The sequence below is a fragment of the Staurois parvus genome, unplaced genomic scaffold, assembly GCF_062004578.1.
Source record: "Staurois parvus isolate SC_StPar_1 unplaced genomic scaffold, SC_StPar_1.0 ptg000438l, whole genome shotgun sequence".
Classification (NCBI taxonomy): Eukaryota; Metazoa; Chordata; class Amphibia; order Anura; family Ranidae; genus Staurois; species Staurois parvus.
In genome coordinates, this window is record NW_028318234.1 from 5,090,868 (window position 1) to 5,110,226 (window position 19,359).

General features: G+C 41.9%; 1 protein-coding gene across 2 annotated transcripts in view; it reads left to right on the top strand.

The window, feature by feature from the left end:
* The window catches only part of RICTOR (RPTOR independent companion of MTOR complex 2), a 246,095-nt gene that overhangs the window by 60,884 nt on the left and 165,852 nt on the right, over window positions 1-19,359 (top strand). For both annotated transcript variants that reach the window (XM_089687825.1, XM_089687826.1), the window contains exon 3: window positions 10,423-10,520. In XM_089687825.1, coding sequence (XP_089543951.1) covers window positions 10,423-10,520 — 98 coding nt within the window. The remainder of the gene's footprint in view (window positions 1-10,422; window positions 10,521-19,359) is intronic.

The following is a 19,359-nucleotide window of genomic DNA, read 5'->3' on the forward strand; positions in this document are numbered from 1 at the left end:
TTCCTTTGCAAATCACATGCGAATTCTGTGTGGTGCGATTTGAGCCATGCATTTTGTATGGCTCAAATTGCACCACATTCGCACCAAAAAGGTGCAGGACCCTTTTTTTGGTCCGCACTAGAAACGGATCGCATGGGTATTCACACCCATACAATCTGATACTGCACATCACACCATGTTTTGCGGAGTTAATTTACCATACACACCCGCAGCGGTTCACATGAACTGGGTGCGATTGTGATGCGGTGCAGAATTCAAACAGAAATCGCTGCGAATTCCGCACCGCATAAGTGTGAACCCAGGCTTAGTGTTACTGAACCTATAACAGTACAATCAGTCTGTATATGCAGGAAAGCACGCGTGTTATACTCACTGTGGAACCTAAGGGGTTAATCCTCCACATTGTGTACAAACGCTGTTTGATCCTGTCTTCTCTGATCCTTGCCGCCTTCTACTGTCCCCAATTCATCTACTGATAGTACAGAGCTCTAGGAATCACTCTGCACATGCTCAGTTTAGTATGTATGGCTAGAGAGTTTTTGTTTTCTTTGGGAGGGTGCATGTGATCAGCACAGGGCCGATCAGCACTGTCCAGATAGAGGGTCAGGCATTATGCTGCCTCATAGGACAGTCAGAGGAGAATGAAAACTTCCCCTACAAGATTAACCAGTGTTCAGCTGACGAGAAAAGGTATTTAGCAGTTTATATTTACTAAAACAATTGAATTTTCATGTGTACTGTGGGAGACCAGATATAGTGAATGCAGGGTCCTGGGTTTAGTAACACATTAAGTTCTGCTAGCTTTCATTGAATTGGTTGGATTTTAAAACAGAAATGGTAGTACCTACAGGGAACATAGTCTGCCTTTGTTTTTTTTTTGTAATATAGTATGGTGTATGTAAACACTATGTGGTCTCTTAAAAAATTCACTACAAATACCCAAGCATTCACACAGCAGTGGTGAATAATCCAATTTTGGTATTCTAGGAAAATACTGCATTATGCCCACTAGATGGAGCTCATGATCAGAACAAATACACATATTAGACACATTAGGGGGTTTAGTCTTGATGGCATTTACACTGTGATATTTTTTTGTAATAAATAGACGCCTATGTTTATTAGTGCACATCTTCTTCTTTCTCTTGTTAGACCAATACAAGGGATCTGTGAATGGGGAGGCCACATGTTTACACGGGATCTGTGAATGGGGGAGGCTACACGTTTACAAGGGATCTGTGAATGGGAAAACTGCAGTTCTACAAGAGATCTGTGAATGAGTTGACTACAGGTCCACAAGTTATTTGTAAATGGGAGGACTGCAGGTCTACAAGGAATCTGTGAATAGGAAAACTGCGGGCCTACAAAGGATCTGTGAATGGATAGACTGTGGGTCTACAAGGAATCTCTGAATGGGAAGACTGCATGTCTACAAGGAATCTGTGAATGGAAAGGCTGCAGGTCTGCAAGGAATCTGTGAATGGGAAGACTGCATGTCTACAAAGGATCTGTGATTGGGAAGACTGCATGTCTACAAGGGATCTGTGAATGGAAAGACTGCAGGTCTACAAGGGATCTGTGAATGGAAAGACTGCAGGTCTACAAAGGATCTGTGAATGGAAAGACTGCAGGTCTACAAGGGATCTGTGAATGGAAAGACTGCAGGTCTACAAGGGATCTGTGAATGGAAAGACTGCAGGTCTACAAGGGATCTGTGAATGGAAAGACTGCAGGTCTACAAGGGATCTGTGAATGGGAAGACTGCATGTCTACAAAGGATCTGTGATTAGGAAGACTGGAAGGTCTGTAGTCCATCATTTTCTTCTTCCAGCCCCATAACAGAAGAGCCAAGGTCCAATCCTTCATCGGAGCCCAGGTCCAAGTCCACCACCCAGACATGGGGCTGGGTGTAAACAATATAGGAGCCTGTATATTGCAGCTGTAAGACACTGATTGCTGTTGCAATGCTCTGCAGACCTGCATGCAAAAATGTAACATTTGCCGAATGTCATCAAAAGTACTTAAACTTTTAGTTTGCTTTTAACAAATGGATTTGGAATGAATGGAGTTTACTGAACAAAAAACGAATACACTTGTTAGAAATTTGTTCATTGAAGAAACCTTTAGCATCCTTCTGTTGAATTTTCTTCTTACTGCGTTTGAAAATGAACATTGACTTGACCCTTCTACGGTTTTAGAAAATCAAATAAATGTTCTTAAAACTAATTATTTTAGGTATATTATATTTACTTGTGTTTTTAACTTTTTTTTTTTTTAACATTACTTCAGTTGCTTCCTCATTTCTGGCCTAGGCCTACATCCCAAGAGTCTTCATGGGCATTTTTTTGTTTCATTTGGCGGAGGGGGGAGGGGATTTTTCAGATTCATTAATAATCTGCCCTTACGCGAGATGGCCGCAACTAGAAATGCTAGGGCAGGGGTGGGCAACTGTGGCCCTCCAGCTCTTGTAGAACTACAAGTCCCATGAGGCATTGCAAAACTGAGTTACAAGCATGACTCCCAAAGGCAGAGGCATGATGGAACTTGTAGTTCACCAACAGCTGGAGGGCCACAGTTGCCCACCCCTGTGCTAGGGGGTTGTTTTTCAAAGGGACTTCTCAGCACAAAAAAGCATGGAGTATATGTATGGATGAGGTAGCTTTGAATATTTAAAAACATGCGTTTTTTCCGTTTGTAGTGCTTAGATAGTTACACTTTAAGTGATGAGGATTGATAAACCTCAGTGAAAGAGCACATCCCCGGCATCCTTGTAGAAGAGCATGTTTCTCCCTGCTGACCACACTGGATGGTGCACACTTTAGCTGTGCTGATCAGTTCCTTGATTACTGTTGCAGAAGCAGGTCTGATAATGTAATCAAGCAACTGATGGGAACATTGCCTAGCTAAAGCCTTACGCCATCCAGTGTCCAGCCCCCTCCTAGGATGTGTACATCTGAAGGTTGCCTGTGGATGTGTTCTTTCACTTTTGCAATCAGCAGGAAGTTGATGTATTACCCTTCCCTGCTGGCTTTTATAAACAGCCAAAAAACAGCAGCTGCAGCTACAAGGATGGACTGTGGATATACAGGTGCATCTCAATAAATTAGAATATCATCAAAAAGGTAATTTATTTCAGTAATTTGATTCCAAAAAGTGAAACTCATATATTATATAGAATTCATTACATACAGAGTGATATATTTCAAGCATTTTTCTTTTAATTTTGATGATTATGGCTTACAGCTAGTGAAAACCCAAAATTCAGTATCTCAGAAAATTAGAATATTGCGAAAAAGTTCAATATTGTAGACTCATGGGGTCACATTGTAATCTGCTAATTAACTCAAAACACCTGTAAAGGTTTCCTGAGCCTTTAAATGGTCTCTGTCTGGTTCAGTGGGAATCACAATCATGGGGAAGACTGCTGACTTGACAGTTGTCCAGAAGACAGTCATTGACACCCTCCACAAGGAGGGTAAGTCACAAAATGTCATTGCTAAAGAAGCTGGCTGTTCTCAGAGTGCTGTTTAAAAGCATATTGATGGAAAGTTGAGTGGACGGAAAAAGGTGCACAAGCAACAGGGATAACCACATCCTTGAGAGGATTGTGAAGCAAAGGCCATTCCAAGCATTTGGGGGAGATTCAGAACGCGTGGATTACTGCTGGTGTCGGTGCTTCTAGAGCCACCACACACAGACGTATCTAGGACATGGGCTACAACTGGCGCATTCCTTGTGTCAAGTCACTCCTGAACCATAGACAATGTCAGAAGCCCCTTACCTGGGCCATGGAGAAAAAGGACTGGACTGTTGCTCAGTGTTCCAAAGCCCTCTGAAAGTAAATTTTACATTTCATTTGGCAATGAAGATCCAAAAGTCTGGAGGAAGAGTGGAGAGGCATAGAATCTAAGTTGCATGAGGTCCTGTGTGAAGTTTCCACAGTCATGTGTTGGGGGAGACATGTCATCTGCTGGTGTTGGTCCACTGTGTTTTATCAAGTCCAAAATCAGCGCAGCCGTCTACCAGGAAATTCTAGAGCACTTCATGCTTCCCTCTGCTGACCAGCTTTATGGAGATGCCGATTTCATTTACCAGCAGGACTTGGCACCTACCCACAGTGCCGAAAGTACCAATACCTGGTTTAATGATCCTGGTATCACTGTGCTTGATTGGCCAGCAAACTCGCCTAACCTAAACCCCATAGAGTATCTGTGAAGTATTGTCAAGAGGATGATTAGATACGCCAGACAGACAGATGAGCTAAAGACCGCTGTCAAAGCAACGTGGACTTCCATAACCCCTCAGCAGTGCGACAGGCTGACCACCTCCTTGCTACGCTGCATTGATGCAGTAATTCATGCAAAAGGAGCCTCGACCAAGTATTGATTGCATACTATACTGTACATGGACATACGTTTCAGTAAGCCATCATTTCTGTATTAAAAGTCCTTTTTTATTGATCTTATGCAATAGTCTAATTTTCTGAGATGCTGAATTTTGTGTTTTTCACTAGCTGTAAGACATAATTATCAAAATTAAAAGAAATGCTTGAAATATATCACCCTGTGTGTAATGAATCTATATAGAATGAGTTTCACTTTTTGAATGGAATTACTGAAATAAATTAAGTTTTTGACGATATTCTGAGATGCACCTTTACAAAGTTAGAAAATATATTTCAACAATACGAATACAATGTTTTGTGTTAGTGATTAATGTTCTTTATTAATATTTAGTACCAAAGTCCCATTCATTACATTACCAGATCATAAGGGATCAAATAAGAGAAGTTCATTGTTGAGGCTTACATATGCTTTAACTGCCTCCCACCCGCCATATAGTACAATGACGGGCGCAAGGTGGTTCTCATTCTGGGAGGACGTCATATGACGTCCTCCCATTCTAACCGCGCATTCGCATCTCCGGGAACGTGCAGCGTGGCAATCGACGGTGCGCTGTGTCCCTCGGACACAGCTGATCACCAATCAACGGAAAGAGCCGAAGATGTTGGCTCGGTCATGTGATCAGCTGTGTCCAATCACAGCTGATCACATGTAAATAGGGAAATGCTGGTTATCGGCATTTCTCTCCTCACAAGCTGTCACGCTGAAATCTCAAGAGGAGAGGAGAGCCGGTAATCGGCATTCCTCGGAGGGGACATGTACACTGATCATCAGGGCACTGATGATCAGTGTGCCCTGATGATCTGTGTAGCCTCAGCAGTGCCACCTGTCAGTGCCAGCTGTCAGTGCTCATCCATGCCACCTGCAAGTGCCCATCAATGCCACATATCAGTGCCCATCTGAGCTGCCTTTTAGTGTCACCCATCAGTGCCAGTCAGTGCCACCTATCAATGCCACCTATCAGTGCCTGTCAGTGCTGCCTTTCAGTGCCGCCTATCAATGCCATATATGAGTGCTGCCTATCAGTGCCACCTACCAGTGCTTCCTCATCAGTGCCCATCAATGCCACCTATCAGTGCCCATCACTGCAGCCTCATTAGCGCACACAGTGAAGGAGAAAAATCACTTATTTACAAAATTTTAAAGCAAAAACTAAGAAAAAACATTTTTTTTTCAAAGTTTTCAGTGGTTTTTGGTTTAAGAAAAAATAAAAAACCCAGAGGTGATTAAATACCACCAAAATAAAGCTCTATCTGTCACAAAAAATGATAAAAATTTCATATAGGTACAATGTTGCATGACCGCGCAATTGTCATTCAAAGTGTGACAGTGCTGAAAGCTGGAAACTGGCCTGGGCAGGAAGAGGATAAAAGTGCCCGGTAGGCTAGCGGTTAAGAAGCGTACACTTGTGAAGTCGATGACAATTCACTGAATACAAACACTGTAGCTTCACTTTAGATCGCCAATACAGACACATCCAGCCTCAACCTGATTTCTGCAGCTGTGCAGAGGATGATGGGAGTTTAACTAAGGATTACATGCTCATCGAATACTTCAAAATAACTTAGTATTTGTTTGTGCAAATGTAAAAATGCCCATTTTGTCAATATGTACATTTAACAGAAATCTTTCTTAGCCCAGGAGGGGGATGAGCTATGAAATCGTTTTTCTTAGAAACAATTATTTGCAGAGCTTTATTAGGATTTCCCAGGCAGAACTTGCAGAAACAGCTTGAGAATTGCTGTTTAGCATAAGATGGTGTGAAAGCAAAATTCACCCTTTCGAGATGCAGTTTTGCTTACTAGGAAATGTGGGTGGTTATGGTTGAGTTATCGGTGCCTGCTCAGCATTGTAAACCGCTGCCTGGTGTAATCCTGTGTTTAGTAACCTTGCCATGAAATAGCTAAATACTTAGATGAAATACATATGTTTACTCTTTAAAGCGGAATATATATATATATATATATATATATATTTTTTTTTTTTTTTAAATTTATTTCAGGTACTTATATAGTGCCATCAATTTATGCAGCGCTTTACATATATATATTATACATTCACATCAGTCCCTTACCCTCAAGGAGGGTACAATCTAAGGTCCCTAATTTACATTTATACATACCCATACTAGGGACAATTTAGACCAGATCCAATTAACCTACCAGCATGTCTTTGGAGTGTGGGAGGAAACCGAAGTACCTGGAGGAAACCCACGCAGGCACAGGGAGAACATGCAAACTCCAAGCAGTTAGTGCCGTGGCTAGGATTCGAACCAAAGACCCTAGTATTGCCAGGCACAACTGCTAACCATGTACCCACCGTGCTGCCCCATAGAGAGAGAGTGAGAGATTGATCCCCCCCCCCCACCTTGTCTTGGGGAGGCTTCATACAATCTGCCCTACATTGCATGTGCGGTGGCGCATCATTAGAAGGCCAACTATAAGGGCTGGGAAGCAACAGCCAGCCCCCTGATGATGCAGAAGAGAATATGTCGGTTTATGACCCAGCCTGGAGCAGTAAAGCATGTGAACATGTTTTTTGAGGGGACAGTCAGAGAGGTGGCACAGTTCCTGATTAAGTAATTAAGCTTTCTTTGATTCCTCTCTGCTCATCCTACTAGACAGTGAAAAGGTTATAACACCTTGTGAGCGGAGAGCAGACCCAGAAAGCAGTAATGCTGAAACAGGGAGTAGCAAAGTGACCTTTCTAGCAGAGGTGTGTATATCGCAAGTCAAAATGACAAACCTTTTGGTGGGCGAAGAAGTAAATGTGTACTGTATTCGTGTGTTTAGTTTGCCTGGAATGTGAACCTGTGCTTTGAGCACTCAGGACTAAACAGCAGGTTCACTTTAACACCGAATAACGTCTGCTTTTATACTGTGAACAAGGCAGGCTCTTTATTGCACATACGACATGCAATGTCTCTTCTGCAATATAATAAACCTACCTGCCAGTCTTCTGTAGAATGTACACGGAGCTGTGCATGTGTAGCTCACTTTACATTCTGGCATAGCGAGAGTGTGCCGGGATTACTGCACTCCTGTGCATGCACATTAATGATGTCATCCTGCTGCCAAATAAAGATGGCCGAAGACCAACACTTGAAAGAAGCCAGGGAAAGATGCCGACACCGGTGAAGGACCTCACGGGCATCAGACTTTTAATGCCAATGCAAGTATAGTGGCGTTTAGTTCAGCTTAATACAGACCTCCCTAGTGGCTTTTGCTTACCTTTTTTGTTTGTTTTTTTTTCTCCTCCACTCCATTTAGTACCCAGAACAAAGAAAAGTCCAGTGCAAGCTACAAGTTGTGATTATTATTATAGGGGATTTATCTAGTATCAACGGTTTGTGCCATTACATAATGGAAGGAGACTGTACAGTTATCATTATTATACAGGATATAAATCCGCCAACAGTTTGCTCAGCACTTTACAATATGACGGGAGACAATACAGCAACAACACAGTTCAATACAAGAGGGATAGGAGGGCCCTGATCCTTGGAGCTTACAATCTAAGAGTTATTGGAGCTATTGCTTACATAGGGCTAATGCCCTTTCAATAGGTGTAGGACATTTTTGCTTCCTCATGAAGCCTAACTGGAAAACTCCCAGGATGTTAAGAGGAGTGAGCTCATTCTCTGATTCAAGAGAGAAGTGCGCCAGACTAAGTGCAGTAGGAATATAACAGTTTATTGCACACAAGATTATAAAAACTCACAAGACGTGGGTAGATATCAGGCATCAATATATAAGGAGGAGGATGTCATCTGTGCTGCACCTCACAAATGGATGGCTGCAATGCCAAGGTGTTGCGTGGCTGGCGCTCTAGGCGGGTCCCACAGGAGGAAGCGAGGATGGCAGGCGCAGTAACCGGGAGTCGCGGCGCAGATAAGAACCGGGATCCAGGGCGGGCGCTGCTGATCTCTCACATCAGCGTGGGTACAGGAGCCAGCTTGAGGCACATCCAAGATGGCCGCCGAGCGGAAATGACGTCAAGACGTTGCTGGGAATCCTCCAAGGGGACGGTGACGCATTTCTAGGCAACCTGCCTTTTCATCAGACCTGATTGGCTAGTGGGATGAGCCAATAAATAAGGAGAGGAGGAAGGGGTGGGGCAACTGAGGGGCGGGGCAGTGAATTAGAAAAAATGTATAATGCATATGGGCTTAACAAGCAGTGGTGGAAAACATAAGAAATGAACAGTGAGCAGCTGCTTTCTGTAGAACATGTGAAAAATAAAAGGAAAAGGAGAAGAAAGGAAGGAGATGGACTAAAAAAAAAAAATGTTGGGCAAGATAAATAAATACTTGGGCAAATTAATATGTATGAATAAAAGTATATATAATATACATAAATACATAGACAGGGAAAGGAAATAATTATATACCTCAATTTCTGTTTACTGGACTATTTTGCTTAAGATGTACTGAGTGAACGTTCTATCCACTACAAATTCTCTTGCGCCAATTACATTTTTATTTTTGTCATTCTCTGATTCAAACCCCCTTTCTTGCTCTTTCTCTCCCCTGATGTAGCTCTGAGCTCAGTGTTTGAGAGCTCACTCCTGTGATGGTGGAGGTGAACAGTAACTGTTGGGCTTCTGTTAGCAACGTCATGGGAGTTTTTTTTTGTTAGTCAGGCTTCATGAGGTACATAAATGGCCTCCACCCATACAAAGGGCATTAGTCAGAGCTGTACAGTTTGTTTTCATCTCCAGATACCCCCTTTTCTGCATTGGCAGTTTTTGGTAAAGGTGAGCTAACCCTTTTAACTGCTTGGCGACCACCCTAGAGCAGTTTTACTACTACAGGGCGGCCGCTGTGTGCAGAAAGTAAAGTATTTAAGCCACTGCACTAAAAGATAAAAAGAAAAAAAAAAAAAGAGGTTACTGTGTCCTTTCCAGTGATCCAAAAGAATATAGCACTCTTCTTGTACAGAAATCTGACAGCATAAATGTTTTAGAATTGTGATGAATTGTGTTTATTCCATGAGATACAAACATGCCTCTATCAGGATGAGCCTTCCCAGCCATGTCACATCCCAAATGTATCCCTTCTGATATCATCCCACCAAAGGGGCTCTGACCTCTGTATGCTGCAGAGGGGGGCAGAAGGGTGCTTTGAATGTTCTTGTAGCAAAATGTACCCGTGAACTGGATTTTATGTGTGATGATTGTGCGGAAAATCCCCATCTCCCACAGGTGCTTGGATTGTGCTCATATATCTGTCTAGATATTTTAGGGTTAGGTTTGCGCTGTTGCATTGCTGATGTGCCAGTCAGTCTGAATGCCACCCCAGCGCAACATGCACAAACTTTTACTTTTAGGAAATGTTGTTAACCTAACATTTTAATGCTAAAAGTGGCCATACATGGCTCAGCCTTTTTTTTTTTTTTTTTATTCAGCCAGTTGAGCTAAGTTCCCCATCTACACATTTGAGGTGGAGGGGGGAATCCTCCCTGCTGTGTGTTTTTGTATTCTGAAAGTTGGTCTCCCTCATCAGCAGAATACATTGATCAAAGCTGCAGCTGATTGTATGCTGGTTTTTCAATTGGTCTGTTCAACAAAAACCAGCTTCTGTTGAACAGAGAGGGCTACACATGGATCGAACTTTGTGTGGATCTTGCTGAACTAGACGAATTGCGATCCATGTATGGCTAGTTTACGTAAGGTTCACTTTGAGAAAATTAAAAAAGGTTGCAGTCCCACTTTGAGGATCTCTTGTTAACGTCTTTAAGATATCTGTTATGTCTATTTAAAAAGATCTGTTTTGTATAATGTCACATGTTCTGTCCCCCTTTTGTAATGTACAGCGCTGAGCGAACTATTGGCGCTTTATAAATACTGTATATTAATAATAATAATGCCAAAAAGTTTATTTACTGCAAGCCACATGTCTGCGTCACTAGAGACTTCTAGTGACATAGATATACTGTATATTTGCCATATTTAACCTATATTGGTTTCATAATGGTATGTTGGGTAAAAATCACACATTTCATTTTTTTTTTCTTTCTAGAACCAAGTGACAACCTCAGAGAAATTCTACAAAATGTGGCCAAACTTCATGGAGTCTCGAACATGCGGAAGTTGGGTCACCTGAACAATTTTATAAAGGTAAGGCTTGCTTTGTATCTGGTATTGGATTATTATTACTTTTAAAGAAGAACTCTCATGATCAGAAAAAAATAGAATACTGGTTTATAAATACATGTTCAGATACTGTGCTTTGTTTCCACAATGAACCATCAATGCATTTTAGAAAATCCCATCTTTGTTGAATGTCTTGTTGAGTCACTGCCTTTCTCCAGATAGTTGCTCAATTTCTGGGCATTACTCCCACCACCACATTGCTTACTGAGTCTCCTGTTGCAAGCACTGTGAGTACCCCCCACAGCCTCCTTAATACTTACCTGAGCCCCCTCTCAATCCAGCGATGTGCACAGGAGCCTCGGCAGTCCCAGGTCTCTCTCTCCTCGTTGGCCCCAAAAACCCCATTATTTTTTACTTTTGCTATTAAACATGTCCAATAAAAAAATGTAAAAAAATAAAATTTCGTCATAAATTGAATCCAAAATATATTCCACATGTTTTTGCTAAAAATAAATCCCAATATGTGTAAATTACTTGGTTTACATGAAAGTTATAGTGTCTCCAAATGGCGGTATATATACTGGAATTTTTTTTATTATACTACTAATGGCGGCGATCAGTGACTTATTGCGGGACTGTGGCAGGCATTCTGACACTGGGTGGGAGCTGACTAACTGCCACTGACATCCCCAGTGACACCAATGCAGTGATCAGTGCTAATAAAAAGCACTGACACTGTACTAATGGCACTGGGCGGGAAGGGGTTAACGTTTGGGTGATCAAAGGGTTAACTGTGTGCTGTGCGTGTTTTACTGTGGGTGCTATGTGATGTTTTACCTTGGTGACATGCTATTTTGTATTTCTCCAATGTGCAGAGAAATACAAAACAGCATGTCTTTGCTGGCACCAGAGAGCTGTGTTGTTTACACACAGGTCTCTCCCCTGTCAGCTGTGCACGGCGAATTGCCGGGTGCCGGTGGGACCCAGTGATTGACATGCCTAGCCACCAAAAGCGGCGCGGGTAGAGTGACGCGTACGCTCCCTACCCGGAACTGCAAATCACTTTTATATACGTGATTTTGCGCAGCCTTGCCGCCCTGTAGCAGTAGTTCTACTATAGTGCGGCAGGAAAGCGGTTAAAATACCAAAATCAGGTTTTGTTGTCGTATTCACCTTCAATCCATTTCCCTGGTAGCACTTATTTCTGCTGCTAGATGTTCTCATTCTGCTGGCCAGAATCATTCAATCCACTTCCTATGAGCCCAGGTCATCTAAAAAAATAAAGCCAACCACAAAATATTTATTACTGGTATGCCGTCTTAAAAGATAAGTTCACGGCAGCAGTCCCTTAGCCGCTATGTGCCAATATGACACCCGTGTGGGTGTGTGTTTCCAAACTCACCCTTGGTGCATTTTGGGCCATGCACCCACATGGATGTCACATGCTTGCAGCCACACATCCCAGTAGACATCAGGGGACTGCCAACACAGGGATGCATGCAACACTTGTGTATCCCCTGTACTGGCAAAACAACTGCCCTGCATGGGGAATGCAATTAATTGGCCGTATGAACAAGGCCTAAGAGCACTGACATCATACAGTAGCATGGTGGATGCTGTGAACTTGCACCTTTATCCAACCTGCCAGCTTCTCTTAACATGTAAAAACGATGATCAGTAACACTACAAGTCTGTGTAAATTCTGACATCCCACAGTGTGCAGGAGCAGTGCAATGTTTAAAAACAAATGAATAAAATTGTTCAGTCAAGTGACTTTGCCTTGGCACAGTCTTTCAAAGGCTGATTTAAAGGAAAATATTAGAAGAATTTTGCATCATCTGTTTGCCACAGGCCAGAGGAAGTGAGTCCTCAGCCTCCCCTCCCCCAGCAGTCAGTGTAGTATTATTATTATAGAGGATTTATATAGCGCCAACAGTTTGCTCAGCACTTTACAATATAATGGGAGACAATACAGCAACAATACAGTTCAATACAAGAGGGATAGGAGGGTCCTGCTCCTTGGAGCTTACAATCTAGGAGTATTATTATACAGGATTTATATAGCGCCAACAGTTTGCTCAGCGCTTTACAATATAATGGGAGACAATACAGCAACAATACAGTTCAATACAAGAGGGATAGGAGGGCCCTGCTCCTTGGAGCTTACAATCTATTCTGACAGGTCCACAAAATAACAGGCAGAAGTGAAGATAATCCGTGTAAGACATTGATGAAATATTACTGTGTCAGGTAACAAGGAAAAAGGTAGCCGTAGGACTGAACTGTCTGAGGGTTTTGGATTTTTACACTGGCTGGCACCAGCAATGAAACGAGCTGTGTAAGACGTGCACACACCAAAGAATATGGTTCTACTGAAGCACCGACGTTTACTGATTAAGTCATACAAAAATGTAAATGCTGACCTTGGATGATGCCTGAGCAAAGATGGTGCCAGCCTATTTGGGGGGCAGGATCACTGTAATCTTTGATAGGTAATAAACATTTGTTATGTTGTTTAGCACACACAGACTTGACATAGAAAACTGTCTGAGGCTAGGTCTGTACTTAAAGCCAAAGCTGTGTAATGTTAGTTTGTGTGGGTCAAGCTGGCCTTTATGAACCATTTCCTTGATTATTTGCTGCATCCGCTGTCAGGGCTTTATACACTATATGCAGCACAGTGGCTAAATGGTTAGCACTTCCGCCTAGCAGTACTAGGGACGCTGGTTTGAATCCCAACCCTGGCACCACCTGCCTGGAGTTTGCATGTTCTCCCTGTGACTGCGTGGGTGTCCTCCGGGTACTCCAGTTTCCTCCCACACTCCCACAAGACATGCTGGTAGGTTAATTGTCTCCTTTCTAAATTGTCCCTAGTATGGGTATGTATGAATGTGAGTTAGGGACCTTAGATTGTACATCCCTTGAGGGTTAGGGACTGATGTGAATGTACAATATATATGTAAAAGCGCTGTGTAAATTGATGGCGCTATATAAGTACCTGAAATAAATAAATACAGCGCTGTGTTCCAGCAACGGGATGGGGACTTCTCATTCCAGGAACAAAACTGAGTCAGACTGATCACTGCACAGCTAGTCAAAGGAAGCTTTGTTGTCAACTAAAACAAGGCTTCCTCTGAATGGTTGAGGTGGAGAGGGGTGGATAATGCTATAAACTCCTCCACAGACATTCCTGGGAAGTCTTTTATTCATTGATAAAATGGATCAATACCAAAACTTTATTGTAACATGGAGCACCTGGATCAAAATTGAGAACTTGTCTCGTCTGATATCGTAGCATTGATACTTCCACAAGCTGGACCCTTCCCACCCTATACCCCCCGCTCCCTCTCTTCCTTCCTACAATCCCTACCCCCTGCATGTGGTGACCGGTGCAGTAGTAGTCTTTTCCTTTTGCACAAGCATTTATTTCTAGATGTTATCAACCTCAACCTGTGTGCACTGCAGGGTAGGTGGGGTTCACTGGTAAAACAAAACAATGAGCCATTTGTGGATATCCAAGATAATTTGCCTTTGGGATATTATACTTTAACCCCCTCCAGCCACATGTTCACCTATATGCAGCCTCACTGAAGTAGGTCTTCTTTCATGAGGCCACATATTTGCTAACGTGTTGGGAGCGCACTGCACATCGTGTTCCCAGCACAAGGATCGGGCTTTCACCAAGAACCCTAGGTCCAGGAACTGGGTCTTTCTTTGGTGGTAGTTTATCATAATAGCAAGAAATATACAACTAAATTTAAAAAAAATTACTTTTTTTTTTTTTTTTTACAATTTTGTGCCGGTTTTATTTTGATAAATGAAAGCCCAATTTGTCCAGAAAAGTACATTCCAGCTGGATACTCAAGCTGTGATGATATGTACACTTTTTCTCACATGTGAAAGTTGCAAAACTGTTCAGGCATTATGATTTGTTTCACCCTCGCCATGAAGGGGTTAAAGATAACCCATATAACAATTTAATTATAATTCCAGATATAAAATCATATGGTGCTGTCAAATGCTGAGTTTCCTAGAAAACGAGCAAAACATGACTTGCCCTGAATTTCTGGTATCATGGGAAATTAAGAGCCGCAGCGGAGTTTAACCATTTCAATACCGGGCAATTTACACCTTCCTGCCCAGGCCAGTTTTCAGGTTTCAGCGCTCTCACACTTTGAATGACAATTGCGCGGTCATACAACATTGTACCCAAACTAAAATTTTATCATTTTCTTCACACAACTAGATCTTTCTTTTGGTGGTATTTAATCTCCGCTGGGGTTTTTATTTTTTGCTAAATTAACAAAAAAAAACAAAAATTTTGAAAAAAAAAAGTTTTTCTTTGTTTCTGTTATAAAAGTTTGCAAATAAATAATTGTTCTTCATAAATTTAGGCCAAGATGTATTCTGCTACATGTCTTTGGTGAAAATAACCCAAATTTGGATGTATTATTTAGTTTGTAGGAAAGTTATAGAGTTCACAAACTATGGGATATATCTGAATATTGATCAATCCTGAAGTACTGACAGCCAATCTAATTTCTTGAGGTCAAAGAATGTCAGAATAGTACAGATATCCCCAAATGACCCCTTTTTGCAGAGTAGACAGTCCGACGTACTTCATAAGAGGCATGGCGAGTTTTTTGAAGTTGTGTTTTTTTTGTCATAATTTTTCAGAAAAGGAAAAAATGAAAAAAATTAGTTTCACTATTTTTTTTTTACATATTGTCACCAGTGCAGTACAGCGTCATCATATAACTGGCATGGTGGTGATCAGGGACACTGACTGATGACAGTATGAAAAAATAAAAATATATATATTTTTATTTTTTATTAAATTTTTATATTTTTTTTTAAGATTTTTTTTTTTTCATATTTCACTATGACCAAAGTAGTACAATGTTACCATAGTAACATTGTACTACTTTGGGGAAGTGATCAGTATTTTTTTTTTTTTTTACACAATTTGCTTATAGCAAAGAAGTACTTTGCTATAAGCAAGCATTTACCTGAATGACATCGATTCATTCAGGTTTTTTTTTTTTTTTTTTTGTGCTTAGCTGTGATTTGGCCACAGCTAATCACATGACATGTGCATGTGATTAGCTGTGACCATTCACAGCTAGACACTAGCATACAATGGATGGCATGAATGAAGCCATCCATTGTATACAACTGTCATGTGACCTGCTGTGATTGGTCACAGCAGGTCACATGGTACCGGCAACGGGGCCGATACTCAGATCTGTCATTGGCCGTGTCCGAGGTACATGGCCGGTGACAGGCTGCGCCGCTCTGCAGGAGCGTAATCTGCGCATGTGCGAGAGGACGCCATATGGCGTCTACCCGGAACGCTGATGACATTTGCCGCCTGCCATTCGGCCATAGGGCGGGCGGCAAATGGTTAAACATTTGCACTAGAATCCCAGGGTGCAATCCCCGGGGTAATATTGTGTAATAACAAAAAAACACATCTTTTTGCAGGTAAAAATAATGTGCATTCATTATTGTTTTAATTAGAGCATGTAAAGCATTGCACTCGCAATCAGCAGATCACTGGTGCATTGCAGGTCTCCTGCAGACTGTCAGTGTATCTGTGTGCTCGTACCTCGTAGGAGCAGGCAGATACACAATGGCAGGAAGAGACAATGAACTACCACAGCGCTCAACAGCACCATGGTGGTTCATTGAGATCTACAAGCCAACATCTGCAAAGGCTGTTGGTATTTGTAGTTTTCCATTCATAGAAGAAGATCCCCTGCTTTCTGTCACTAGATGCAGTGGAGCGGGCAGTGGCTACAGGTGAGGGAACATGTTACATGTTCCACCCTAAAAAACGTTGGAATATGTATCATCTTCCCAAAGGTAAACTTTTTTTTTTTTTTTTTAAAGCCCAAATTCTTTTTTTTTTCTTAATTTTTTTTTTTTGTAAAAGTTGTGGTCACCTATTGAACACCTCTGGGTTGTAAGCTCCAAGGGGCAGGGCCCGCCTATCCCTCTTGTATTGAACTGTATTGTTGCTGTATTGTCTCCCTTTATATTGTAAAGCGCTGAGCAAACTGTTGGCGCTATATAAATCCTGTATAATAATAATAATCACACCCAGTACCACCGAACCTTTTAATGGAGATTGAAGTTTGCCATACGTTATTAGATTTTTAATCTTCGAACAAACATTTGTACAAAAATTCTCATCAGTACATCTGATGACATGGCAAACGTTCGAAAGTACTTCAGACCCCCTACATCCATATTGACCCTGACCACCCTGTCTATATTACTCCCTTCTTTGTTCCACACCTTTCCTTTTATTCATTGTACTTTCAAGTATGAAGGAACATGTGACCTACATCATACGACATTACTGGACCAATCAGCTCTGCCACACGGGAAGCCCATCCTGTCGCTTTTGTTTTTCCCCTTATGTCACAGAAACAAACAACAGTGCTGAAAACTAATCCTACTCTTTCTACTACTCAAAACTCTGTTTTGTACAGGTTTTTTTTCTTGTTTAACTAAAATATACTTTGAGCTGTGCTGCTCGATGATATGAGCATCCTGTGCGGGTCTTGTGGTTTGTCTAATTTCTAGGAACTTCTCCTTTCCCATACCAGTGTTGCTGTTTAGGTTTTTTTTTTATTTTAATTTTTTTTTTTAATTTGCTGGTCTATCCCCTGCAAGGCTTTTGTGGTGATGCATGAATATATTAGCCTAAATTATGAGGGTGCTTACTCATTTTAAACCCAAGAACTGCATGCTGCTGTACTAGGAAATACTTGCTGTGGTTGATTTGCAAAGCTGCACCTGTTTTATAAATGTTCATTTCCCTTTTTTTTTCTAAGCAGCAAGGCAGACCATAGACTGTTTATTCATTGGTGACCTAAAATAATGCATTTAGTGTGTATGTGAACCCTAACAATGAATTTCTCTTGTTTGGCTCCCTTTTGGTCTGTTTAACCCCTTGCCCGCCAGAGGATTTACCCCCCTTCCTGACCAGGCCATTTTTTGCGATACGGCGCTGAGTTACTTTAACTGACAATTGCGCGGTCATGCAACGCTGCACCCAAATGAAATGTATGTCCTTTTTTTCCCCACAAATAGAGCTTTCTTTCAGTGGTAGTTGATCGCCTCTGTGTTTTTTATTTTTTGCGATAAAAAGAAATAAAAGATCGCCAATTTTGAGAAAAAAAACAACGATATTTGTGACTTTGTTATTAAACATGTCCAGTAACATAAATTTAGGCCAAAATGTATTCTGCGACATGTCTTTACTAAAGAAAATCCCAATATGTGTAAATTAATAGGTTTATGTGAATGTTATAGCGTCTACAAATGGTGATATATATATACTGGAATTTTTTATTTATTTTTTTATACTAGTAATGGCGGCGATCAACAACTTATAGTGGGACTGCGGCGGGCATTCTGACACGGGGGGGGGGGGGAGCTGACTGTTACTGACATCTCCAGTGACACCAATACAGTGATCAGTGCTAATAAAAAGCATTGACACTGTACTAATGACACTGGGCAGGAAGGGGTTAACATCTGGGGCAATCAAAGGGTTTACTGTGTGTTGTTTTACTGTTTGTGATGTATGTGTACTTTACACTGTAAGCAGATTGTTTTGTATGCAGAGCCATACAAAGCAGTGTGCAGGAGCTGACAGGGGAGAGATATGTATTGTTTACATACCGGTCTCTCCCCTGTCTGTGATACATGGTGATCAGCGGGTGCCAGTGGGGAATCACCAGCCAGGACCTGGTGATCGAAAGGTGAGTCTGCCAATGGTGGCGCAGATAGGGGGGCTCTCGTGCGCCCCTTACCCAGAAATGCAAAATCGTGTGTGTGTATATATATATATAACATATGTGATTTTGCACACCCCTGAAAGATGAAAGTACCTGGGTTCAGCTGGAGTGGTGACAGCACAGCACTGGAGGGTTGGTTTGACATCTAATCCTGTGCTAATATGCATTGTATACTAGCACATTATTTAATTCAGGTACTTCTATCCTAACCACAGCACCACCTGCCTGCATGTTCTCCCTGTGCCTGCGTGGGTTTCCTCCGGGTACTCCAGTTTCCTTTCACGCTCCAAAGACATGATGGTAGGTAATTGGCTCCTGTCTAAATTGTCCCTAGTATGTGTATGTATGAATGTGAGTTAGGGACCTTAGATTGTACGCTCCTTGAGGGTTAGGGACTGATGTGAATATACAATATATATGTAAAGCGCTGCGTAAATTGACGGCGCTATATAAGTACCTGTAATAAATAGAGCGCCATCAATTTACTGTACACAGTGCTTTACATATATATTGTACTTTCACATCAATCCCTTCTCTCAAGGGGCGTACAATCTAAGGTCCCTAACTTACATACATACACACACATACTAGGGCCAATTTACCTACCAGCACATCTTTGGAGTGTGGGAGGAAACCGGATTACCTGTGGAAACCCACAATGGCAGAGGGAGAACGTGCAAACTCCGGGCAGGTAGTGCGATGTTTGGGATGTGAACCAACGACCCTAGTACTGCTAGACGAAAGTGCTAACCACTTAGCCACTGTGCTGCCCATATTATAACTGCAGCAGAGAATAATCAGGCTATCCGCGCTTCAGTCTATCCTGAATGCTGCTACCAGACTCATCCACCTTACTAACCGCTCCGTATCCACCCCCCCCCCCCCCCCGCCCTGCTGCCAATCCCTCCACTGGCTACCGATTGCCCAACGCATAAAATTCAAATTAACATTGACATACAAAGCTGTTCATAATACTGCCCCAAACTACATCACCGACCTGATATCCATCTACCACCCAAAACGCACTCTCTGCTCCTCACAAGACCTCCTAC